Source organism: Podarcis tiliguerta, assembly GCF_965153285.1.
Source record: "Podarcis tiliguerta genome assembly, chromosome: 10".
Lineage (NCBI taxonomy): Eukaryota > Metazoa > Chordata > Lepidosauria > Squamata > Lacertidae > Podarcis > Podarcis tiliguerta.
The window spans coordinates 21,497,269-21,524,866 of NC_139543.1; the positions used below are offsets into that span (position 1 = coordinate 21,497,269).

At 39.9% G+C, this 27,598-nt stretch overlaps 1 protein-coding gene across 4 annotated transcripts in view; it reads right to left on the reverse strand.

The window, feature by feature from the left end:
- MET (MET proto-oncogene, receptor tyrosine kinase) overlaps positions 1–27,598 on the reverse strand; it is a 97,113-nt gene that overhangs the window by 44,502 nt on the left and 25,013 nt on the right. For all 4 annotated transcript variants that reach the window (XM_083399336.1, XM_083399333.1, XM_083399335.1 and 1 more), the window contains exons 2-5: positions 25,889–27,109; positions 12,490–12,681; positions 3,469–3,594; positions 1,707–1,880 (exon numbers count right to left, since the gene is read on the reverse strand). In XM_083399336.1, coding sequence (XP_083255462.1) covers positions 1,707–1,880; positions 3,469–3,594; positions 12,490–12,681; positions 25,889–27,094 — 1,698 coding nt within the window. In that variant the 5' untranslated portion in view covers positions 27,095–27,109. The remainder of the gene's footprint in view (positions 1–1,706; positions 1,881–3,468; positions 3,595–12,489; positions 12,682–25,888; positions 27,110–27,598) is intronic.

Below are 27,598 nucleotides of genomic sequence, written 5' to 3' on the forward strand. Positions count from 1 at the left end.
CTAGAGAGGTTCCCTTACCTAAGGGCCAATCTGCAGGCTGTCTCCTTACTTAATGGGCAACAATACACAACCCAAATGTGTCGACAGAATTGACAGCTCCGTTATAGGGCTTCCATTGGGAACAGGGCTCCGTTGAGCCAGCCTCAGTACTGAGGTTCAAAAAAGTTAAACAAAATTTTATTCTTGGTTCACAAAAAATGTACATTGTCTCTCTCCGTCCGCCCCCTCCAAATCATAAAGTCTTTTTTACGTTTGATGTGAGACATTATACAGAGTAATGTGGGGGAAGAAGAATGAGGGGAAAGAGAAGGGGAAGAGAGGATTGTAGTGGTAATATTTAATATGTTTGTGTGGTTTTATGCCAGTGTCACTTGAGTAGGTTCTCTATTAATTTATTGTTTGTGTGTGTGTACACATACATACACAAACACACATATATGTATAAATACACATATACACACATACATATATATATTTCTTGGTGGTGAGAGAGGTTGGGGAGGCAGGCTGTGGTTGGTTTTCTTTAGTTGGCTGCAGTGAGGTTTGTTTGTGGGGTGGGGTGATTGTTGGGTCAGGTCAGCCATATTGGTCCATGCTTACTCGTGACAGGTCTCTTCAGTGTTTCTGGCTGCTGAGAGTAGGTGGATTATGAGCTCTTTATAGTGTGCATGGGCATTATTATCTTGGAAGATGTTTAGTAGGGCTAATTCTAGGGTGACTTCTAATAGCTGTTTCGTTATTTTGCTCGTTTGCTGTAGGACTGCTATCCAGAAGCTGGATTTCGGGGCATTCCCACCACAAATGGAGATACGTCCCTGTGGAGGTGCAGCCTCTCCAACATTTTGGTGAGGTTCCTGGGCATATCAGTGCCAGTTTCCATGGTGTTAGATATTTTTTAAAAAAAATTAAACAGAAAAGAAAGCCAGTCTCTATTAATTACTCTTGTTACCAAGAATGAGGAAGTCACTTCATTATGAGAAATCTAAAGTGAGAAAGATTCACCAACTTTCAAGTCCTAAATTGGTATGCAAAAAACTCTGGGAGTCATTCAGCATGTTCACACCTGACCTATTCCCATATTGATGCCGAAAGCCATAATTAGTTCACATAAATGAAAACTCTAACATGGTAAGTTGTCCCAGGGCAAAGTATGGAAAAGCCACCGGTCAGGCTTTACCCAGTTTACTGGGATTTTTGTCCAGGCAAAACTTGACAAACGCCTTCTCTCAATTTCTGTATTTTACCCTAACGGGCAAATAAAAGTCTGGAGGGTAGAGATTCCATTTAGAAACATGGCGGGAGGGCAGCAAGAGAGGATTAACCCTCTCCTCAGTGCTGTAGCCCCAAATGTAATTTGAGAGAGACTGAAAATGCTTTTTCCTTCAGGCGGGGAAAAGCCCCACTGAAGAGATTTTGTGCTGGTGTGCCATAGTGTAAGAACATCTTATTTAAATAATTGGAGGGCATGTTTTAACTTGTGAAAAGGAAATCACAAAAGTGATGCTTCATGTGTCCCACCACAGTAGGTTTTTCTTCTAGAGCCTTCCAACCCACTCCCTGCTTGGGGTTGAACTGGCAAATCGCTGCTTCTTATCTGGAAAGCTTTTCTCCAAAAAGGTCATGAGAGTTTGCCCAGAATTGTATACACTTATCATTACACCAGTCTACATTACACAGGGATTAATGAAAGAAGAAGATAGCTTTACCTGAGAAATTTTGGGCGCACATGTTTCCTGCGTCCAGCTTCCCCCAGTGCACTCAGATGACCGCACGCACTGGTCGCCACACCAGCCGCAATTCATGAAGGAAGGCAATCGAAGACACTGGCTACAGGTATTGACGTGAGAGCACCCTGGTCCAATGAGTGGGATCTTTGTTATCTAGTGACAGGAAAGTTACATGAAAATCACCCCAAAACTGTATAGGTTAGTAGACCATGTATACACAGCTGAGGAGCCAGAAACACTTTTAAGTTACCCTGCCAATGATATGGCTGTTAACTTTTACAATATAGGCAGGCTCATATTCTTCAATAAACACTGAAAGCACAACCCATTCAGAAGACTGATGGATCACAGAAAGGGAAGGGATTCTCTTGCTGCACACTACATGTAGGGCTGCTGATCCATGCTAGGTATATCAGTAAATCTAAACCACAACACATGAGAAGTATCCCTGTGTGTTCACACACCCCTCCAAAAAATCCCTTGCTAAGTCTTTTTACTCACTTCTTTTTCACCTCTAGAGTAACTGGTCATGCAAGAAGCAGAAGGCATACTTGAAAGCAGCATTGAGTTGCTGTCTTAAAATAGGGGATTAAAAATGTGTTGAGTTCATTGCTTGAACAGACTGGGGTTGTTGTGGCTGTTATTTTTCAAGAACCTGAATCCATACCTTCAAGCACAGCTTTGGGTAATGTATGCTTGATTGTAAAGGCCACCTCCTAGTCTAGTTTTAAATGGCTAATGGTGGCTAATTTGCCTCTCCTGTAAGGCAGGAATAATGGTACCTTCCTAGTCAGTGTCAATTAATTGGTGCCTGTAGAATTCCTAAAAGGATGGGGCGAACAACTATCAAGAATGATGAATTACACTAACATTTGTTCGCTTTAAACTCTCTTTCCAATAATAGAATATGTTTAATACCATTTAAGCTCAATACATTATCAACAAAGGTCATTCGAAACACCATTCTTTTACTTAAGTCATTGTGTATTTTGCTTCTCAACAGCTTGCACTAAAGAAAAAGGAAAGGTGTCAGCCCTACATTTACATTACTTTTCTTTACTGGTTTTCATCACAGGTCTTCTGCTCAATCAATTCCCTATATTCATTTACTTGATTTCTTAATGCAAAAATAAAAATAAAAAATCAAAGAAGTAAATAATGCACACAAGATTATGGAAAGGCTGCAAGGCGAACTCATTAGAACCTCAAAGAGCGCATTAAACAAGTTTAACCAATATGGACTTTTGAACAGAGTGACTCTTAAATTGGTTTTTGCCTTTCCACATTTGTATTCAAATGTAAGAATATGTTTATACTGGGCCTCTTCTATTCTTTGGCAACCTCCGCCTGGCAAGCTCCTTGTTGTGACTTTGTGGGTTCTGCTTTGCCTTTGGGGTGCATTATTTGGGGTACCAGCTTACACAACTGATGGACTGTAAAATGATAATAGGAAGAATCCTTATACAGTGGTACACCTTGGGTTACAAACGCTTCGGGTTACAAACACTTCGGGTTGCAAACTCCGCTAACCTGGAAATAGTACCTTGGGTTGAGAACTTTGTCCCAGGATGAGAACAGAAATTGTGCGGCAGTGGCAGCGGGAGATCCCGTTAGTGAAAGTGCACCTCAGGTTAAGAATGGTTTGGGGTTAAGAGCGAACCTCTGGAATGAATTAAGTTCGTAACCCGAAGTACCACTGTATAAAGGTATCCCTATAACCAAAAGATTATGAAATATTTACCCTATTCCCGGTGACCACCAGAATATAACCATCATCGCCTGGCAAATTCTTAATTAGAGAAACAGGATGGTGATCCAGTTGGAAATTTACATACGGTTCATAGTGTTCTGAACGAGAAATCACTATCTGAAAAAGAAAAATTTAGAAAGCAAACAATTTATATTCATATTATGCAGTAATCTTGCACTAAGAACCAATGAGAAAACAGCTTAAAATCAACAATGTTTTGAAAAACAATAGAGGTCAACATTTCTGAAAAAAAAAGATTAAAGTTGCATCACTTTTGGGAAACAAAAAACTTTAGACTGACAGCAATGAATTTTAAAAGTAACCCTAGACACTAAATTTTGGACCAGTTGGAAGTTTCTGAGTTGTCTTCAAGGGCAGCCCCTTATAAAATGCATTGCAACAATCCAATCTGGAAGTTATTAGAGCATGGAGTACCATGTCCAAATCATCTCTGCCCGAAAGGAGCAGCAGTTGGTGAACCAGCAGGAGTTGGAAATAACCACTCTCAGACACAGAGGCCACCTGTCCTTCAACTGACAATGTTGGATCCAAGAGTACCCCCAACCTACGAACCTGCCCCTTCCAGGGGAATACAACCCCATCCAGAACAATCTGTGTTCCCACCTTCTGGACCAAGGAACTTGAAACACATAACACCTGTCCTTTCAGGATGCAATTTCTGGTTGTTGGCCCACGTCCAAACACTTGTCTAGCACCTCAAGCCACCTCTCCTAACTCAGATAGATAAGAGAAATAGATCTGGGTGTCATCCACATATGGGTGACACTTCACTCCAAAACTTCTGGTGACAGCTCCCAGCAGTTTCCTATAGATGTTAAATAGCATTGGGGACAAGATGGAATAGTTTGCCACATCTTAAAATGCACAGAAATACTGTTTTAGCTTTGTGCAGCTTAGTGTGTATGAGGCTAACCAAAACTGGCATGTAGAAGTCTTATTTTTAGATAAAGGTTAATAGCTATTACAGGGTGCAATAGTGTTCTGTTAAAAGTCAACTGTGGCAGAGTTGAATTCCTCAAGTAAAAATTTCTATGAAATCCCACTTAACATCTTTGAATTACTTTGAAATAAACTTTTAAAAGACCAGTGCCGTCTTCTCAGAGGGGTGGAATCCACTGACTTTTTTTTTTAAAAAAAAGCTTTCTTGCCACATTTATGGGCAAATTTAAGTACAATTTTGTGGTCATCATCTGGCTGTGCGGAAGAAGCAAAAACTCAGTGGAGATGTGTAGTTTAAGCGGCATGCAACTTTGACACAGTGTTTCAGACATGGTTTGGTTTTACAACCAGGAGAAAGTGTGAAACACACACACATACACGAATAAACTGCAAAGCTGCGTGAAAAAACAGATTAATGTTGGTATTAGGGAGAGGTAAATCCACAGCTGCAAATACCTTTATAATGGATCATTAGCTGTGTTTTCTCTTGAATGCCCACTGCTGCAAAATGCCAAGAATGCTTCCTCTTATTGCCAAATGTTATTTCTTGACTGAGCATGCGTTAACCCTCAAATTGCTTCTAAGATGCACCTTCAAAACAATGCCAGAACCATTTGGTCCTGTTTCCATGGTTCTAAAGAGCTGCCCAGTACTTCAGCAAGGATCCATTATCACTGAAACTGAACACCACAGCAAGTAAACAAGCTTTGTTCTGGCAATCCAGGCTGAAGACATTCCTTGCTACTAGTAAAAGTTGGAAGTGCTATAAACTCATTATTACCTACGCTATGTTGAGGCCATTGCCACAACCTCTGGGAAGCTGTATAAGGGCTCATCCCTAAGGGCTTTGCCACATTTTCTAGGCACAGATCTGGGATTTCCAGGTCAATGTCTGAATGGTGGGGTTTTTTGTTTTTGACTTAGCATTTTACCTGGGAAAACCTGCATTTTACTGCTGGATTGGAGAAAACGGCACCAAGTTGTATTTAATAATTTTCTTCTGAAGACCAATTGGGTCAAAACATGTCATATTAGGCTTTGACCTGAACTGAGGTCAATTTGTTACTGTACCATCTCTGCAATCTTCTATTTTGACTACATTCTCATATTTTCATGTTGAATTAAAGTTTTGCTTCATTTCCCTATAATAATTAGAAGCATTTCACATTTGTTATTCTCACCAATGGGTTTAGTTTTGTTGGTTACGTGTAGCATATTTTCTTTATTAATTATTATATTTATATGCCACTTTTCCTCCAAGGAGCTCAGAATGGCATACGGAGTTCTCTCCCCTCCCCATTTTATTCTCACAATGAGGTAGGTTGGGCTGAGACAATGTGACTGGCCCAGTGTCATCCAGTGAGATTCATGACAGGGATCTAAACCTAGATCTCTCTAAAAAAAGGTAAAGATAAAAGACCCCTGGACAGTTAAGTCCAGTCAAAGGCGACTATGGGGTTGTGGTGCTCATTTCGCTTTCTGGCCGAAAGAGCCAGCGTTTATCCACACACAGCTTTCCGGGTCATGTGGCCAGCATGACTAAAGGGCTTTTGGCGCAATGGAACACCATGACGGAAACCAGAGCACACAGAAACACCGTTTACCTTCGCGCCACAGTGGTACCTATTTACCTACCTGCACTGGCGTGCTTTCAAAGTGCTAGGTTGGCAGGAGCTGGGACGGAGCAACGGGAGCTCACCCCGTCATGGGGATTCGAACCGCCGACCTTCCGATCGGCAAGCCCAAGAGGCTCAGTGGTTTAGACCACAGCTCCACCTGCGTCCCTGATCTCTCTACACCACAATGACTATTAACCTTTCTTGAATTGTATAAACAAGACCTTGACAAGCATCCATTCCAAAAAAGTTTAGCTTCATTCTCCCGTCCCCCTTCAGAGTAAATACTATAGTGCACTTTGAGCCAAGAAATACAGACTAAACTTTCCTGATTAAATGTCTGAGTTAGATTTATAATGCTGGCTCTGCTGATAGATGGATTTTAACATTAAAATATAATCACAGATGAATGTGTAGTGGCTTTCTACAGCAACTCAGGATATTTCAGTAATTGCTGTCTATGGTGATGGCAAGTACTGAATATATAAGATCAAGAGATTAATGTCTCATTTCTACTGGAAGTGAGTATTCAGCTTGAAGTACATGGCTACCAGATAAATTCAGTCAAGCATTTCTTTTTCACACTACCAATTGATCCCAATACAGTCAGAAGTCTCGACTACCAGTTAAATGACACCCAAGTCTGCATATTAAGACTGTAATTATTTCCGTGAAAATGAATGCAGTAACTTTTTTTTTATCACAGTGGGGGTCAGCGTTGGTGCCTATTACAGCTGTGTTATTCAGTATGCATCTCAAAGATGATTTCTACAAAACCAGAAGGCTTGCTTGAAACTAAACCAAGTTCTGCCTTATTATTTTTCTACGGCTGTCTGGCAGGTGTAAGCTGTCATCCAGAACAGATATGCCCAAAGCCAACTTTGCTGTATTTTCACATCATTTTCAGCCTACTCTTGTAAAAAGAGCATGTAAGTATCTTTAAAATACTGTATATAACATTTTAATTCATTGAGTATAATAAATAGAGGTTTAAATATACTTTCCCCAAGAAACCGGAAGCATTTTTGCTTGGTTTCATGGGAGAAGAAATTGCAAAGGTAGATCAAAGATTATTTATGTATACCATAACAGCGGCAAGAATTTTATATATACAATATAATAATAATTTATTATTTATACCCCGCCCATCTGGCTGAGTTTCCCCAGCCACTCTGGGTGGCTCCCAATCGAGTGTTAAAAACAATACAGCATTAAATATTAAAAACTTCCCTAAACAGGGCTGCCTTCAGATGTCTTTTAAAGATAGGATAGCTGCTTATTTCCATGACATCTGAAGGGAGGGCGTTCCACAGGGTGGGCACCCAAAGGTGGAAATTACAGGAATTACCAACAACTGAGGAGTGGCAGATGAAGATGATGGACTATGCGGAGTTGGCCAAGCTGATTGGTAGGATCCGGAACCAAAGCGACCAGAAATTCCAAAGAGACTGGAGTAAATTTATTTGGTATTTGAATGATCATTGTAAAAATGTGAAGACACTAGCAGGATTGAAATAAATCTTGCAACGAAATGTAAAAATAGTATCTGACCATGGAGAAGAGAAGACTTTAAGTATAAAGAAGGACAGAAACTGACAGTTAAAGTGTGCATACAATCTATTTGGAAATAAAAAACCAGTTGAAGGGATGGAGGGAAGTCATGAGCTCGGCAGAGCAAAAAGTATATGACTTGTTATTGCAATGTTGGTATATTTTATGTTTAAAAAAGAAAATAATAAAAAGTTATATATAGATAGAGAGGTAGAGATATAGTATAATAGGTGCACTTTGGAGACTTTCACCTTTTCTATTTTAACAAGGAATTATCTCAAAAGAATCACTTGGTTTCCCTACCACATACCCTTAAACCTGTTGGATTGCTCAATATCCCACTTACTTGAACCAACTTTGCCAACACTGGGCTGAATCCAGTACTGCCCACTCAGTAGAAGGAAGGCTCTTTGATCCAGAAGAAGCTTCCATCAGTGGGAACTTCTGATGACATTAATACCCTTGTATCAGTATGCAAAGGCCAGTGATATTAGTTTGTATTATTATTGTTCTTGTTGCTGCATTTATATCCCACCTTTTTCTCCAAGGAGTTTGAGGTGGTACACATGGTTTCCCCCCTCCTCACAACATCCCTGTGAGATACGGTAGGTTAAGAGGCAGCAACTGGTCCAAGGTCAACCAGTGAGCTCCCTGCCCAAGTAGGGACTTGAACCCTAGTTTCCTAAGTCCTAGTCCAGCACTCTAACCATTACACCACACTGGCTCCCCAAGATCGACAGCACTAAATTGTGTATAACCTTGTAAAAAATAGATTCTGGTTTATGAAGCCATAGTGAGTACCACGGACACATGCTCTTCCCTTTCTCCTCTTCTTCTTCCATGGCGTGCCAGGTCTGGCATAGTTAGCATTAATTCAGAGTTTCCGGTTATATCCAAACTGGGGAACCATGACTTAATGTTGGTTAACAGAACAAGGTTGTAGTATACAGTGGCGTAGCGTGGGTTGTCAGCACCCGGGGCAAGGCAAGTAATTTGTGCCCCCTAACCCGTGGATTTTAGCAGGGGGCTGTGAGTGCGAGCGCCCCCCCCCAGATGTTGTGCCCGGTGCAGCTGCCCCCCCCTGCCCCCCCCATGCTACGCCACTGGTAGTACAGTATCTGATCGACATTAACTGGAGTCCCCCAGTTCAGACATAACAGGGAACTCTTGGTTTCATGCAACTCAAGATCTCCATGATAAAACCTGAACATGGTGGAAATAAAGTACATGGCTATGTTTAACACTGTTAAACAGGTTTATAAACCATGGTTTATAAAGTGTGGGTTAGTGGCCTAATGTTGTTGTTGTTGTTTAGTCGTGTCCGACTCTTCGTGACCCCATGGACCAGAGCACGCCAGGCACTCCTGTCTTCCACTGCCTCCAGCAGTTTGGTCAAACTCATGCTGGTAGCTTCGAGAACACTGTCCATCCATCTCGTCCTCTGTCGTCCCCTTCTCTTTGTGCCCTCAAATGTAGCCTGGCTTATTGTGGGAATTTTTGTATCAGACTAACCAGCTGGAAAAAGGGTTCAAGGTGTCTATTTCTGGTGCAAGTCATCATATTTCTATAACTTCCATAAACCATGCCCAACTTTCACCCACTGATAATATAGCTTTATGTCCATAATATTGCTATTTGTGACAGCATCATTCTTTCTAACCAAACCACTGCTGAGAAATACCCAATTCACTTTGCACCCAACAGCTGTAGTTAAAGGCTGCATTCCCAGCCACACATCAAAAACAGTAAGAGGCAGAAACAGCTGCAAACTCTTGGGTTGGGGGGAGGAGAAAAACTTGCAGAGAGATTGTCATCCAGCTTTCAGAGGAAGTAAAGCCATTTTTCTTTCTTTTCTCATGCGTGACAGCTGTCTTAGCAGGAAAAAAATTATTAGCAGTCTGTTTTGTAACAGAAACTCAACAATATTTAATGAACTCTGAAATCAAGGATATTCAGGGACCAACACAAAGTTTAACACTTTGGTGTAGCCAAAACAATGTGTTTGACTGGGCTGGAAGTTCTCCAGTAGAGCAAGATTATTCCCTTCTCCCCATATCATTACTCTCTTTAAAAGAGGGGGAAAGACTAAGATTTTTATCTGCACTCTAAAGACAAAATCCATTTCCAAGTCTAATACTTAATTGCCTGAAGTAGTTAGGATGATAAACTCTACACTTTCTTCTCAGCTGATAAAGTGGTTTGATCTTCAAAATAAACTAGAAGACAGTAATTGAAAAGGATACCTGCTCAGTAGTAGCTCAGTGTGTGTTACATTGCTGTATACAAGCCCTCAGGACCAATATAGAAAAACAGTAAGAGACAGAACCCAAGTTGTTTTTGTTTTGCTCCAAACAGATGCATTAATCTTCGTCCAATCTGCCTGATTTGCAGGGAGCGGTGGGAGCAGTAAATATGTAATATTCTTTGGGGCCATGGCGAAAGCCACTTACATATTATATCATGGTCTGTTTGAATTTCCATGACCATGCTCTCACTATTTTTCTATGCAAATGCTATGTATTTATTATTTTATTAATTCATGAATTGCCCTTCATATAAATCTCAAGGCAATTTACAGACCTACAACAACAAAACAACCAAAAGCAGGTTTTAAAACAATGCAAAAATACAGCAACTAAATACTGTTATTATTTTTCAAAAGCCGCTTTCTAGGTATCTGATGGAGCGAACAGAGGGTGGATTAGATTTGGGGGGGGAAGGGCAGTCTCACTGTAGCCCAATGGATTGTCACGTATTTGATTATAATCATTAAACTATGTGCTATCTGAACTACATATCACCCCCTATCTGGACAGGGCTCACCTAACTACTATTGTCTATGTTCTGGTAACCTACAGGTTAGATTACTGCAGTGTAGTATACATAGGGCTGCCTCTGAATACAGTTTGGAAACTTCAGCTGGTGCAGAGTTCAGCAGCCAGGTTGTTCACTGGGGATGATTGTTGAGGTATATTTACATGATGCAAGGAGACTGATCTGGACTTTTACATTTAGCCAACCACGGAGCTAGCATTGCAAAAGTGCATCCCACCCCTGGTCCCTCACCTTCTGACCTGGCCAGAGCAAGTGGTAGAGTTGTGTATCTTGTCAGTGGCTATACCATTCCATTATGCTACCAGTAAGGGCTTGGGATTACTCTACCCAAAGGAAACTTAAACATGGAGTTCTGTGAATTTTGGCTGAACTTTGTACACAACCATTGTTTCCAATAACTATATTGGTTCGGTTGCCTCATTTCCTGCTGTTCAGAAGCAAAGAAGCACTCCTTTCTACTTGCTAGCCACATAAAATGAAATTTTAATAAATTTAGCTTTGGCCAGATGATGACAAGCATTTATGAGCTTCTAAATCAAGTGTTGGGACATTAGATTTGTTCAGTGATGTAACTGTTCTAATAATCTGATGTAAGGCAATGCTCCATCCCAGGATAATTAAAGACATTCTAATAATTGTGGAAACCTCCCTTTTCCCTTCTCATCTGCTAAAACTTAGGGATTTTGATAACAAACATGCTTGACACTATTTCCCAGGCAACTATTTGATATGATAGCCATGTTCAAATATATAAAAGGATGTCACATAGAGGAGGGAGAAAGGTTGTTTTCTGCTGCTCCAGACAAGCGGACACGGAGCAATGGATCCAAACTACAAGAAAGAAGATTCCACCTAAACATTAGGAAGAACTTCCTGACAGTAAGAGCTGTTCGACAGTGGAATTTGCTGCCAAGGAGTGTGGTGGAGTCTCCTTCTTTGGAGGTCTTTAAGCAGAGGCTTGACAACCATATGTCAGGAGTGCTCTGATGGTGTTTCCTGCTTGGCAGGGGGTTGGACTCGATGGCCCTTGTGGTCTCTTCCAACTCTATGATTCTATGATTCTATTTGCATAATTAAAAGAGGAAACTAATTTAAATAGACCTTGCATTCTAAATTTGCTGTATATCCTGTAAACACAACATTTCTGCAACTCTTCAACTCCTTTTAAAAAGAAGATATTTCAAGGAAATATATATATTAGCAGCATTTTAATGTAGATGTTGTTACTAGGCATTAAAGGCAGGCCATGTGTTCTGTACTGTTGAACGTGTCAGCTCTTGGGCTGCGCAACGAGAAGAAAGGGGGAAGGCTCTGTGGGTTACTGCAATATGATACTAAAGATAACTTGCTCTGTAACTCAACCCAGCCTAATTCAGGGGATGTGACTATTTCTACTAATGGCACAATGTATTTTATACAATCACATTCCTTTTGCTCCCTTGGCTGGCCTTACAAAAGGAAACGTGTTCTGGAAGCATTGTCCTACATTTTTTTTTTAATGTTTCATGTGATGGGGGGCAAAATGCTGAGCGAAACGATCTGGCATAAGAAATGAATGAATAATAAGGCCATTATAAAGCAGAAACATCTAACTACTTGTACTCCTATCAAAAACACTCTATGTTGAAGCACAAAAATTTGCAGAAGGCTAAGAGGAACTTGCAAAAAGAAACGATTTTGCTATTACTAACATTTTCCTTATAGCCAACCCTTTGCTATTTTCCTCACCTCAAGGTTTCAGAAACTCTGAAAATGAAATTCAACCTCTCTTTTGCTACTGGCCTAGACATTTGCATGAAATAAGCGAGTACCATCATAGATCAAGGTGTCAGAGAAAGCAACTCAGAAACCCTAGCATCAAGATTTTATTCCACTTGGCTTTCTTCTAATTCCCATTTAACCTATATCTATATATTCTTTTGACATTCATTTACATTGTCTTTCATTCCCAGTAAAGTGAAGCTTCCCTCCCTTCCCTTCCCTCCCTCAACCCTTACCACACGGGGTGAAGTTCAAGTGAGAAGGAAAAATCACAATCAATATTCCTTACCTGAATGAAGCGGCCTTCATATGTGCCTAGATTTGCTATGGTAAGCACCCCCTGGGTGAAGACAGATATAGATGTCAACAAGACTGAGCTGAACTGCTCGTCAAATAAGTCCACCCGCTGCAAAGGTATTGTAACCTCCACCCGATACTCGTCATCCTGTGCTCCACAATAGGTGGTGTTTCTTGAAAATGTCTGTAAGGAAAGTAGAAACGTGTTCAGCAAGTGACACGGGAGATGTACGCACAACCCCATTGCCGGAAAGGAAAAGTCACTTTAAAAGTTGGCAACTGTTTTCTTACATCTTTGCATCATCATACAATATACAACAAGTACGCAAAACAAGAAAAGGATTTTTTTTTCTTACAGAAGCATCTCTTACACCATGGGTAGGCAAATTAAGCCCCAAGGGCCGGATCCAGCCCAATCACCTTCTAAATCCGGCCCGTGGATGGTCCAGGAATCAGCATGTTTTTACATGAATAGAACGTGCCCTTTTATTTAAAATGCATCTTTGGGTTATTTGTGGGGCCTGCCTGGTGTTTTTACATGAGTAGAATGTGTGTTTTTATTTAAAATGCATCTCTGGGTTATTTGTGGAGCATAGGAATTCACCCCCCCCAAATATAGTCTGGCCCCCCACAAAGTCTGAGGGACAGTGGACAGGCCCCCTGCTGAAAAGGTTTGCTCACCCCTGTTTACACCAATTACATTTATTCTCATTCTCATTTTATTTTCATCCTGTCATTTCCAATATACCATTTTCTGCTTAAACTGAAGTATTTTGCATTCACACACCCATGGAGAAGTTTATGCACACCTTACCTAGCAGATTTAAAAAACCCAAGACTGATGGTTTTATTTTATTTTAATTTTTTAAAATGAAAGTGTGGTTTCTATGGCTTCTTATTAGAAAATGTCTGCAGATGGCAAATGATGTCATTAGACCTAGACATTTGCTTTTAAAAGAGAAAAGGTGTTGCTTTTGTCACCTAAAATACTTCAGCCCAGGCAAAAATGCTGTAAGAACTGTGTGTTGTTCACACAGTTTCTAATAATTATTACCGTTGGGCCCTAATTGAACTTGTCTCTGCATTTTGAACTGCTTTAATTTTCCTCTGTAGATCTGGCAGTAGGGGATCAGGCCTTGATGGCAGTTAGCCATTGATTGGCTGCTCCTAGGTAAATTTTTAAAATTCTGTTTAGGCCACATTTCCCTGAAACACCTCTGGACTTGTTCTTTGCCATGTTGAGTTGCAGCCTTGCATTGTCTTCCAACCCATTAGTTTTACCTTAGTCCCTTTGGTTCAAGTTTCTATTTGTCCTTCTGTAATACAGTGGTACCTTGGGTTACAGATGCTTCAGGTTACAGGCGCTTCAGGTTACAAACTCCACTAACCAGGAAGTGGTTGCTCCAGGTTAAGAACTTTACCCCAGGATAAGAACGGAAATCACGCGCCTGCGGCGCAGTGGCAGCAAGAGACCCCATTAGCGAAAGCACGCCTCAGATTAATAACCATTTCAGGTTATTTCTTAACCCGAGGCACCACTGTATATAAGTATTTGATCATCTGAGTGTATGAGTGTTAGCTGTTCAGGTTGTGTTCTCAATAAAGCTGAAGACTGATTTACATGAAAGTGTGGCTTGGATGAGGGTTTAGTTGACTCGAGAAACACATAACGTAATGTGTTGAATATGGAGCAATTACATATTGGGCTATATGAACTACTATCTTACAGTATTGCCTGGCGAGTCCAATTCTCTTCTGTAGCAACAACATATTCAAATGTATTATTTGTACATGTCGATTATACTTTAAATTACATGAAACTCAGAGGGTCTTGGGGTCCCAAGAGGCAAAAATAGACAGAGAAACTAAGTAAATTTAATTAGGCCGAGAATATTTTGGTGTCCCATTGTTTAAAATTTATACTTGCCAATGAAGTTTTGTATCGTCATAACTATTACCAAAAATAGATGGTTCATTTTAAATCTTCTAATTCATTGAGAGAAAATGCATGTATTCCTTTTCTGGGGAATTGCTCCCAGTACAATGTACTTAGAGAAACAGCATATCTATGTTGTATTGACAGTTCAATGATAATCTGTCAACTGAAAATTCAGTTACTATTGATGCTTCATCTTCTATATCAGATAATAAATATGGGCCATTTAGATGTCAATAAGCAATTTAATATGGCTTATTGTAGGTTTCTATTGCATAATATTAAATGGAGCGATACGCAGTGAGAATAGACACAATAAAATATGGTTGTCTTCTAGAATCAATACTTTGCTGTTTTTTTCTTCATTGTTCAACATTAGCTTTAAGGGTTTTTTGAAAAAATTAAAGGTAGATTATGTCATGACTGACTGCTTATTGAAATAGTAACTGAGATGTGTCCTTTGATTTCTGCAAAAGGCCTTTAAATAACAAGCCAAAATAAGGATAATAAAAATGTTGTCATTTTTAAATCAAATTTTAAAAATGTTAATTTCCATCAACCTTACTTCACCTTGTCAAGAGTGCAAGGTGACATCAGATCATCAGGAGGCTAGAGATAAATCTATCAAACTATTTGCTACATTTTTGCAATAGTTTTTGCATTCAGCAACATTGTGTATTGGACTAAGACATATTGTAACCTATTATTTTGGGTTCAACCACTTTTAACTTCCTCCTGCTACATTTCTCATTACTGAAATACAAAGGCAAGTTGCACAAAAAAGTGTTCAAGCGTTATGCTTACATGCTATAGTAAGATTTCTAACAACAACATCCAAAAATGAAACTAAGGCACAGAACCCTTGAGATTTAATAGTATTTAACATTGGTATAGAGAGAAGGCAAGAGCTGTTCAACAATGGAACGGACTACCTGGGAAAGTAATGGACTTTCCGTCACTGGAGGTTTTTAAACAGAGGGTGGATGGCCATCTGCCAGGTATTATTTAGCTGTGATTCCTGAATTGCAGGGGTTTGTACTAGATGATCCTTGGGGTCACTTTCAACCCCACAGTTCTGTGACTCTACATATTATTATTGTTGTTTTCTTTCTTGGAAATTGTTAGAAATCCTAATAGAGAAAAACATCATTAAAACAACAACAAATGCAGCTACCTCTAACTCCTAAAGGCCAAAAATCTATTTATATACTGTATAATCTTATCAGGTAGCCCAGGCTTAGGCAAACTTGGCCCTCCAGATGTTTTGGGACTACAACTCCCATCATCCCTAGCTAACAGGACCAGTGGTCAGGGATGATGGGAATTGTAGTCTCAAAACATCTGGAGGGCCGTGTTTGCCTATGTCTGAGGTAGCCAATCTGGATAACTGTTACTAAATTTTTAAGAGGCACCTCTGACTTTAACTTTTAAGGACATAGTTTAGCTTGCCACACCACACCTCTAACTCACTAAATTACTATTTACTTGGCTGACAATATGGAAAAATGTCATTATCTCTGGATTAAATGCTCATATATCTGACGCCAGATTCCAGTGACAAATCTCACAAATATTGTAGCTCAGCAAGAGCCCTATTGGTATGTGACTGGGCATTTCAACTTTCTTCCATGTACATGAGTGAAAGTACAAAGTCTATTTGTGACTCATTCGGTGGGGGGGGGATGTATCTGATGTACATCAGAATTGGAATGCGATGAGGTTTAGGCAATTATTTAATCCATGTCCGAACTTAGTGTGAAGTCAAATTGTATCTTGCTTGCTCATAGAGTAATTTGTGGCTAGTTGAAATAACTCTGTACCATGATGTGGGTCTTCTGTTGTTGTTTTTTTAAAAAACCAAACACTTCTGGAGCTGTGGTGGAACAACCAAGTGTGCTCTCTCTGCTGATTCTAAGCTCTGAGCGAGTATGTAGAGAAAGAGGTGACGATCTCTCAGATATTTGGGGCCCAAGTCATTTGTTTATTTATATAAGTATTTATATACCACTCAATTGCAAAACATATCAAAGCAGTATCGTTACTTTCCGGAAACAGATCTGGAGGTAGGAACAGAACCGCTGAAGTACTATGCCTCCATCCTTGAGTCACTGCAGAAGGATACGATTGTATCCTTGAATGAAGGGTGGCATATAAAGTTAACAATTAATAAATATATGAAAAAGTATCAAAAGCCACTGAGAGGTTAATGAACATGAGCAGAGTCACACTCCCTCCTTCTCTCTCCCATTGCATGTCATCAAAGGTAGCTTTAGTGTTATGACCAGACCTAAAGTTGGACTGATATGGATCCAGATAGTTAACCTCCACCAAGCTTGCCTGAAGCTGGACCAACAACACCATATTGAGCACATTGCCCCATAAAGGGATGTTTGCAGCTGGGCAATCGTTGATTCACACACATCCAGGTCTACGGAGGCCCTCTTAAGGAGGGGGTGCATGGCCACCCCCTCCTCTTTCAAGGTAGAGATGGTAACACCCTCCTCCAATGAATCACTGATCACTCTGTGGACACCCCCAGTCAATCCTTTATAGCTAGCTTTAAGAAGTCAAGATGGTCAAGGGGCAAGAGGTGGCTGCCCTCTTCAGACAGCTTGTCTATGATCTCAGACTGCAGTAATCAAAACAGATCACATGGAACAGGCAGTGCAGAAGAACTGTACCTATAATATAGCTATAATAGGAGGACTAATTCTCATCATAGATTCAAGCTGGAATCTGACATTTCAGTTAGTTACAGAAACTTGAGTTCGACACTTTGCAGAAATCGACTTGCTACTGGTTATCAATCCACAGTTGTTGGGGGTTTATGATATTCAATGCAGTTTGGAATTTTGGATGCATTTGGATTTGTATACTATAGGTGGTATTTGGGTATATTTGAACCTGATGAAAACAGCTCCAAATTTTTATCCTAAGTAACTTGGCCTGCACAAATCCGACCTGTTGACTTAATAACATACATTTTATATTGTGATGAAGAAAAGTTGTATGACCCCCCCCCCCCCGGCAAGCTTAACTGACAGGTTGTATCCAACAATGTTGTCCCAGTAGTGCAAGGGCTTCCACCTGTGAAATAGACTTCCTCTCTTCTCCCCCCAGATTTGAGGCACCTTGGGCTAGTCAGCAACTCTCAGCCCAAGGTTACTCAGAGAGTTTTGTGGCTAAGCAGAGATTTGAATCCAGGTCTCTATGTCCCAATCCAACATTCTAACCACTATACTACATAGGATGAAATCTATGAACATTTACGTTTATATCAAATCAATAGGAGTGCTTGGAAAATGCTGGCCCCAATTTCAGTAGATATCTAAATATCAGACATCCAAAGTCATTCAAATCAATGGAAACAATTGTTCAAAAGTCAAAAGAAATAGCAGTAATAAGAAACATTAGCTATGAATTTAGCATTCTACATTTCCAGAAACTCCAATTATAATTTACGGATAAAGCGAGGGTGGGGAACGATTATGCTAGTGGTGCATTACGTAACGTAAAAAGAGACAAATGTTGATGTAATTAGCTAATACAAATTAAAAACATCGCACATTTCCTTTTCGGAGATCATTCATGGTATTATTCACTTTTGGTATTGATTACCACTGCATCAGTTCTTGTAATCTGGTTAGTACATTAGCACTAAGTAAATAGTATTGATTCAGATACACATATAATGCATCCATGCAATCTTTGTATTTTGTCCATTTCCTTTGCATTAAGCTTCAAGACAGCACAAGCATAAAAGCTGCTATAAAATCTAAAAGTATTTATGTGAGGTTGTAAAGGTAAAGGGACCCCTGACAGTTAGGTCTGGTTGTGGACGACTCTGGGGTTGTGGCGTTCATCTCGCTTTACTGGCTGAGGGAGCCGGTGTACAGCTTCCGGGTCATGTGGCCAGCATAACTAAGCCACTTCTGGCGAACCAGAGCAGCGCATAGAAATGCCGCTTACCTTTCCGCCAGAGCAATACCTATTTATCTACTTGCACTTTGACGTGCTTTCAAACTGCTAGGTTGGCAGGAGCAGGGACCGAGCAACGGGAGCTCACCCCATCGCGGAGATTCGAACCGCCGACCTTCTGATCGGCAAGCCCTAGACTCTGTAGTTTAGACCACAGCACCACCCGCGTCCCTTATGTGAGGTAGTACTTAGGATCAAACAGGTGCTTTTATCAATACAAGTTTCTGGAAATATTTAAATTGTAGCTTAGACAACAATAGTATTTGATAGAATGCATGAAAGAGCTATTGGCCTGCAGATCCTTTATGCAACTGGCAGGTCTCTGGCTGTCATTGTTGGGGGAGCTCTACAAGTTGGCTCCTTTCTTGTGTTCCACTAACATGCGAGGCTACTGCAACATGGGGGGACGGACAGGTGGGGAAGCAGTTCTGCTTTCCCACACATACATACAGGCCCAACTGCTACAGAATGCGAACATTTTCAAGCCTCACATAACTCATTTGGCAAAATTAGTATGCAGATCACAGCATGTTAGAATATGTTGCTGCTTGTCCATTTCTGGTATTTTGGCAGATTCCGGCTAAGGGAAGCAGAAGGCACAGAAAACAAAGTTAATCTCTAAGGCATACAGAAATTGTAAGTGCTTACAAGTTGCTTGCAGCCAGGTAGTACCAACCACACTTCTTACACCCACCAGTCAACCTAACAAACCAGACTACAACTGTGTCAGAGTCATAGAGTCAGAAGGGACGTCCCAGGGTCATCTGGTCCAACCTCCTGCTATGCAGGAAACTCAGCCAAAGCATCCATGACAGATGACTAGCCTACCTCTGTTTAAAAACCTCCAATGAAGAAGAGTCCAAACCTCCTGAGGGAGTTTTTCACAAATGAAGAACAAAAACTAATGATGATGCCGTCCCTATTACTATTGCTGTTCCTTGCACACAATAAATTTGACATATAACCAGTATTTTCCCAGTAGTGATGTATGGAAGTGAGAGCTGGACTATAAAGAAGGCTGATTGCCAAAGAAGTGAGGCTTTTGAATTATGGTGCTGGAGGAGACTCTTGAGAGTCCCATGGACTGCAAGAAGATCAAACCTATCCATTCTGAAGGAAATCAGCCCTGAGTGCTCACTGGAAGGACAGATCCTGAAGCTGAGACTCCAGTACTTTGGCCACCTCATGAGAAAAGAAGACTCCCTGGAAAAGACCCTAATGTTGAGAAAGATTGAGGGCACAAGGAGAAGGGTGCAACAGAGGATAAGATGGTTGGACAGTGTTCTCGAATCTACGAGCATAAGTCTGACCAAACTGCGGGAGGCAGTGGAAACAAGAGTGCCTGGCGTGCTCTGGTCCATGGGGTCACGAAGAGTCAGACATGACTAAACCACAACATAACCAGTTCAGTTATATTCTTTCTCCATTTGTTTTGAGATAAAAACACATTTATTTTGAAACTTTGTGTTGTAGTGTTTTGTGCAATGCTGCAAAAGCATGAAAAAATGGGGAAAATAATATGTATTTACTCAAAAGTAGTATATTTTGTATCTATTTGCAATGTTCAATCCATTTACTTAAGGTGAGTGTCTGTTTAAAACAAGTCACATAGCTACTCACAATCAAGAGATGTGACATTTTTAATCCTGCCAAAAAATTGTACTTAAAAAAGAGATTATAGTTACAGAGCTTTGAAGCAGTTATTTTCTCTATTTTATTAAATATTACTAGACATATCCAGGGGACAACAGATCAATAAATGTCTTTGTGGTTTCCTGGTGGAAGGCTGTAATTATTTTCTCCCATTACAAAATAAGCATAACTCAATTCCCCTCATCTATCATCTTTTGTAAAGAAATATCACTGTGTGTTTATTTCACTGTCTCTCTTGATTTCATTTCAGGGGGCCTCTTGCCTTCATTTCACACTCCTAAATCTTTTCTTTCTCTATTTGCATCTTCATTTGACATTGATAGTGACCAGTTTATCATGCAATGGCAGAATGATAGAGTGTGGCAAAAAGTCAGTAAGATAAAAGTTCTTACAGTGGGTTTTGTCGCTGTTTTTCGAATTATAGTTTATGCCACATGTCTTGAAATATTTAAACTGTTTTGTCCTGGATAAAACTGCAAGAACTAGCATCCTCAATCTGACTACTTCATGCTGAAAATGACTAAAATTGAATCTGTGCCCAGTCCACTGTATTCATTTCCCCACCAGGAGTGTGGCAAATAAAATGCCAGAGAAATTATTCAGAAGCTTCCAGGCTTATTTGCTAACCATGTTCTAGTATCAATGAAACTAAAAGTGGTTTTGTTTTTTTAACCTTTTGTTTGAATCTTTGTCTTCTTCCTATTGAAGTTAAAATAAGAACTAGCAAAAGAGCAAAATCAGTAGACTGGATCCAGAACTAAGTATACATAACAGGAGTGGCAGAAAATAATTTTTCCACCCTGCCTCCCCACTGCAGTGCCCCCTCCCAAAAATATTCCACCAAGGGTTGTGGCCTCTTAACCTAAAGAGTATTTCTCCCACTTATGTTCCCACTGAAATTGATAGGGACTGCATGGGAAAGTGTTCTTGGTAGACTAAAACTAGTGTTTACAACAAAAAGCATAATCCCAAAATCTAATGTCTGTTTTTAATGGATTTCAAATGTCTGGTGGCAGTATTGTTATATACAGTAGTTCACATGTGGTGAAAGGGTGTGTGTTGCTGTATTATTGATTGTAGATGTATTGTTGTTTTGAGGTAATGTTGAACCTCGAACTTCACTGACAGGGGAGCTAGCCCAGTATGGGGGTAAACCCTTTTGGACTACTGTTATACCTCGGTTCGCAAATGGCTTAGTTGTCGAACAAATTGGCTCCTGAAAGCCAAAAACTTTGAAATAAGTGTTCCGGTTTTTGAACTTTTTTTGGAAGCCAAATGCCCAACACGGCTTCCGCTTGAATGCAGAAAACTCCCGCAGCCAATCGGAAGCGGTTTCTGAACAGCCAAGAGAAATGGTTGGCTGCCATCATTTGACACCAGTGTAGAATTACTGAGATATTCCAGGTTTAGTGAAGGCTTCTCACCGCTCCTCCTCCTAAAGAAGCATCAATCATATCCATGGCTCAATTACCTCCCTTGGGCCAATGTGTAAAAGGCCCTGAAGCACCTAAAAGCTTCACTGGACAACATGCAGAGGACACAATGAAGGTGAAAAATAAATACAGTGGTACTTTGGGTTAAGAAATTAATTCGTTCCAGAGGTCCGTTCTTAACCTGAAACTGGTCTTAACCTGAGGTACCACTTTAGCTAATGAGGCCTCCCGCCACCGCCATGCCGCTGCCGCATGATTTCTGCTCTCATCCTGAAGCAAAGTTCTTAACCCGAGGTACTATTTCTGGGTTAACAGAGTCCGTAACTTGAAGCGTCTGTAACCTGAAACTTCTGTAACCTGAGGTACCACTGTACCTTTTTGCTGCCTTCACTGCTTCTGAGTAGGCTTCAACATGAGCACACAGCAATGTTCTGACTGCATTTGTTGGGGCAGAGGCAGATTTAGGGGATGTAAGTGGTCCTGCACTGGGTGCTAAGCTAAGAGGCTGATGCAGCAGGAACTGCAACAATGACAAACAACCGAAGGCAAGAGTGGGGTTGTTGTTTTTTGCAAAGCCCACTTCATAGCAATCAGCTCCAGGGATTTGTTCCAACAAATACTATGCACAATGCAACATAGGGACTATAGACCCACTCTATATAAAGCAGTAATTACCGTATTTTTCGCTCTATAAGACGCACCAGACCACAAGACGCACCTAGTTTTTGGAGGAGGAAAACAAGAAAAAAAAAATATTCTGAATCTCAGAAGCCAGAACAGCAAGAGGGATCGCTATGCAGTGAAAGCAGCAATCCCTCTTGCTGTTCTGGCTTCTGGGATAGCTGCGCAGCCTGCATTCGCTCCATAAGACGCATACACATTTTCCCTTACTTTTTAGGAGGGAAAAAGTGAGTCTTATAGAGCAAAAAATACGGTAAGTATCCCAAGACCAATTTAAGTCTACCTGTATGTTAGCAACAATTTAGCATGAAGGTGTTTGATGAGTTAGATTTCAGAAAACCCGCAATGCATTTTTTCTAAGATTTCTAATAAAAAGTATTTACAACACTTGTTTCTCTGAGGTAAAAATCAGGAAAAATAAATACACACATTTTCCCCCAATTACTACTAGGAGCATATATTCGTTTTATTTCCTCCATAGTTCATCTTATCAGTGTTATTCATCAAAAGCCTGCTCACTGATTTCATATCTTATGGCATTTATTGAAATTGTGCATTTTGCTCAGATAATCAAACCATCAGCTTCCCTAATATATTCATATGCAAAACACTGGCAGAATCTGAAAAGTATACTCAAGCAAGCAACATTTTCCTGATAAGTTGAAACTGGCCAATGATTTCATCAATATTTTAATGAAATACTTTGGTGGGGAATACTATTAAATTGATCTGAAAGAGTTAAAAGATTTAAAAACAACATCCAGATTAAAAGAAAAAGGAGAGGCCAAACACTAATATGTTGCTATGGATGAAAACTGTTCTAAACACTTCTTTCTAGAATGAAAAATGAGTAAAGGAAATTAAACTTCAAGATGAAGAAGAATTTTGTTCCAAATACCAGAGGGAAAGGGCAAGAGGTGACTATGCAATATTTTATTTACTTATGTTATTTAACAAAATCTATATACTGCTTGATTGCAATAACCCCTCTAAGCAATTTACAATCGCCACATTACAAATATTCCTGAGAAGTGCAAAGAATATATATTTTTATAGCACATTTTAGGGGCCACCAGGTGAAAGCCACAAATAACTTTAGCTAAAGAGCTTCATTCATTCTCAGTGAGACTGACCTTAAATTAAAGTACTTTGGGCATAGCAGGTTTTTGATTAAGCTGGTAAGTTTGAAAAATGAATGAAAGCACTTTATTTTAAAATGTCTTAGTTTGGTATTGGTAAGCTCTAGAGAGGACTTTCTAAAAAGCCTAGTTTTGTGACCTAAGCACATTCTTAGACAAGCTGATACCTAATGGTTTTTGTCCAGCAAAAATCAACAAAAGCATCCATATATTGTTTTCTAATGCAAAGCTTGTTGCTTGCTTTTCACTTTTTCTGAGTCTTAGAGCTCAGAACACACAAATAATGAACAGAGTTCATTTTTCCATAATCCAATTTACATTCTGTGGGGACAGTTCTGTGAAACATATCCATTTGCAGAAGTGAACTGGTGAGATTTCCTTGCCTATTGGACACACACACACACACACACACACACACTCCAGTGCCTGCAACTACCAGTAACTATTCGATTAAACAAGCATGTACTTGAAAAACTGCAAAAATAAGGTGCAGAAAGTTTTTATACAGTGCTAAAGTCCCTTATTTCAGGTACTTCTATGATGGAGAGAGGCTACAATATTAATTTCTTAGTGCTGCAATAATGAGGGCTGAGAGGTGGGGTACAGGAAGTATTGGTATTATTTTGATAGAAGTTGCTGAATCTTCCTGAAAACGATGTTGTCCATTTAACAAACAAAACTATGTGATTTAGCTATATTGTGCAAAAGGCTGGTGTCTGTGAAATCTTGTTAAACCCAGACATGCTTATAAACTCCTGCAAGTTTTGTTTTAAACTAAATTGTTTTAAACTAAATTAGTAGCCCAACACCAGGAAGTTATGTTGTGAAAAAAGGTGGTTAAGCCTTTTGTCAACTTGAACTTTCACTGATCTAATTCTCACACACCACCTGATGTTAACTAAACAACCAGATTCCTAAGCACACAGTTCTTCCTCCTATCTAGAAAACTGATGTTGCAACAGCTAGAATTTCTGATTGCTCAAGTAATTGTAAAGTGGTCTGCAATATATTTTCTCTGGATATGGAACTGCTGCAGACAGATATGAAGCACATAAATTCTCCATGAAATATTTGGGAAAATTTGAGTTTTTGTTCAAAAAAATGAAAAAAGAGAGAAGTTTGCATTGCACTTATAAAATGCACACACAAAGACAAGTTGAGCCTTTAAGGTGTGGGATGACATCAACATGAAAAATACTACATCACTTCATTGGCAGTGCTAGCAGCTGCAGAGGAATGAGGTAATGCTGCCAAGGCTTATGCCAGTGAAAATTTAAGGCTACACTCCTAGGCACACTTACTAGGGTGTAAGCCCCATTGAACACAGTGCCACTTCTGAAGGAAGCATGCATAGGACTGCACTGCAAGTTTGTAACTGGGTGCATTGCTTCAGAGCTTAAATGTTTGCTGGGCCACATAAAAGTGGATGTGATGAACATGCCTCTTTAAATAACTCTTTTTGACTGGTAAAGCCATCAAAATCAATTAAATTTTATTATACAGCCGCAGACCCATTAAAAGGAAGCACAAAAATCATACAAACATAAAAGAAAATATATGGCGCTTATATAAAATAGTAAGAGAATAATAAGCCATTTGCAGTGATTATTTTTGAACTGTAAAATCATAGATTGTTTGGAGCTAGGGTTTCTGAAGAATTGCCTTCTCCCAACTGCCCATATACAGACACACTCAACCCAAGGCCCTGGCTCCAGATGTGTTTCCTTTCAGTGGTTAGGCTGGCGGCTCTGGAGAGAAAACCTTTCTGCACTGGTGCCGCAGCAGTGGTGTTCTCTCGGGCAAATTTGCTTGGAGCTATGATTGCCATGTTTTAGACCACTGACCAAGTCTGTTCTTTTCTAACAGCAGTTAACATCAAATGGCCAGAACTGTTTTCCTACTGGTAGCTTTGGTTTCACTTATTTGCCTTAATGCAGTGATGGCCAAACCTAGCCCTCCAACTGTTTGAGGACTACAACTCCCATCATCCCCAGCTAACAGAAGCAGTGGTCAGGGATGATGGGAATTGTAGTCCCAAAAAACAGCTGAAGGGCCAAGTTTGGCCATCACTGCCTTAATGGATTCAGGTTTGTTGTCGCTATTTAATAGTGTTTTAATTTTTGTATTTTAAAGCCACCCTGAAGCCTATTTCAATAGAAAGATTGAATAAAAATTTAACAAATACATAGTGGTCCAGTGCAAAGTAAGTGCTTGTCTTCAATGAATCCAGGCTTTTCAAGGGATCTTTATTTCTAATAGATGCTGTATCCTCTTAAGCCTCTCCAGTGACCTCTATATTCAATTTACAGGAACCGCTTCTTACAAAGATGAATCATCTCTGGTAGTGACCAGCACTAATTGTTATTTATTTAGACAGACAACTTAAACAATTTGAAATAATTGGCCCTGGACTTCAGCCAAAAAATGGTAGCCCTAAAAAAACCACACACTACTAACAATGGAAATCAATGGGGCTATGCACTGAATAATGGAATGCACAATATAAATGAGACTAGGGATGGTTGAATAATTAGCTGATTTAAGTAACTAATTAGTACCATGCTCACTTACCCTGCTCAAGCAGTACTTGCTGTCCTTTCTGTACAGATGCTGAAGACATTTCATGTTTTGTTGGTCTACAATCTTGCCAAAGAACTCGTCGATGGTTTTGATGGAGATTGCACAGACAGCAGATTTATGAGTTGGTTCCGAAGAGTCTGGTTTACTTTGAGCAAATACACCATAAAGAATATCTTGGTTGACATCGATTCGCATTTCCGAGGCTAAGTCTGCACCTGGTTTACCAACATACGCAGCCTGCAAGAGATTTAATACCTCATTCGACCGCTTGGTCGACCTCTTCCTCCGTTTCTCAGTGTAAATGCACTCAAGAGGCATTTCCATGTATGAATGCAACACGGACTCGAAAGAGCAGAACCGTATGATCCTTGTCTGAAAAGCCTGAGAATCTACAGATTCTCTCTGGACAGTGAGGAAGTACACAAAGTGGTCTTTTTCAAATGCATGGATGTACTTAATAGGGTAGGAATTTCTGAATTCTGGAAGTACATCAATGTAAGAGTAAGCGGTGAGAAACTCAAAACCGTCCAGGGTTTCTTTTAATCTCCGAACAGACAGCGAATGCAGCGAATGGTCCTGCCGAGATGAATTATTGATAGTATTTCCAACATAGAAGTACACAAATCTTTCCTTCTCTGTTACCAGAACCTTGGTTCCTAAAGGGCTGACAACACAGTCAGGACACTGGTCTGATTCCTCATCCATCCTTTTAGAATACATGCAGTAGACCTCCTTTCCAATGTCAGCAGGATTATCAGGCTGAATGACATGGCGCTGACAAGTTCCTTTTGCAACGCTGCCGCAACTGATGAGCTGGCCTTCGTAGTATGTTTCTAGGAATAGAGCCATGTTGATGTTATCCTTCCAGATGTTATCAGATTGGTTTACTTTAGGCTTACATTCTTTACAGGGAGCACAATCTGGGTTCTCCAGAACGGGCCCAGTCTTGTACTCAAATATGTTGTGAAGGCTTTCATTGAAGACATAGATTTTATTGACCGCTCCCCCATAGATGTTGTGCTTGTATAGAACTATATTTTGTATCGGGGTTTCTGCAGTGAAATTAGGAAGTTGGTATTTGACATTCAGATTGATCTCCGGCCTTGACGCTGCCTCTTTACATTTACCTTTGCTCCTCTGTACCAATATCAACAGAAATAAGATAATCCTGGAGGCAGAAGTAGCAGGGTTCTTCATTACTGCAGATTTGTCCTGTCAAAAAAAAAAAAAAACATTTAGGAAGTCAGTATGTTAATAAATCACAGAATGAATTATCAATCAGCAAAAGGAAATGTGCATTTAAGTTGTATAAGACTTTAGCTGTTCTATCAGAGGGCAACACCATGGGATGCAAACAATAGCAAGGTGGTGACCAAAAATTGAATATAAATGATGAAAAGCAGCAACAAGAGGAAGCCCTTCTGATAATGAAAGTGTGTTCATGTTGCTTTATCCTTGAAACATGCTACTTTACACATATAGATGATAGATAGATAGATAGATAGATAGATGATAGATAGATAGATAGATAGATAGATGATAGATAGATAGATAGTTATAGCTAATTATGTCAGAGTTGCTTACCAATACAAGGAACTTAATTCAACTGTTTGATAAAAATTTTCAGGAAAATCCATTATGAATACAATTTTTTAATGTAGATAGTAGGCAGCCATTTGATTTAACAGATAGTTCATTTTA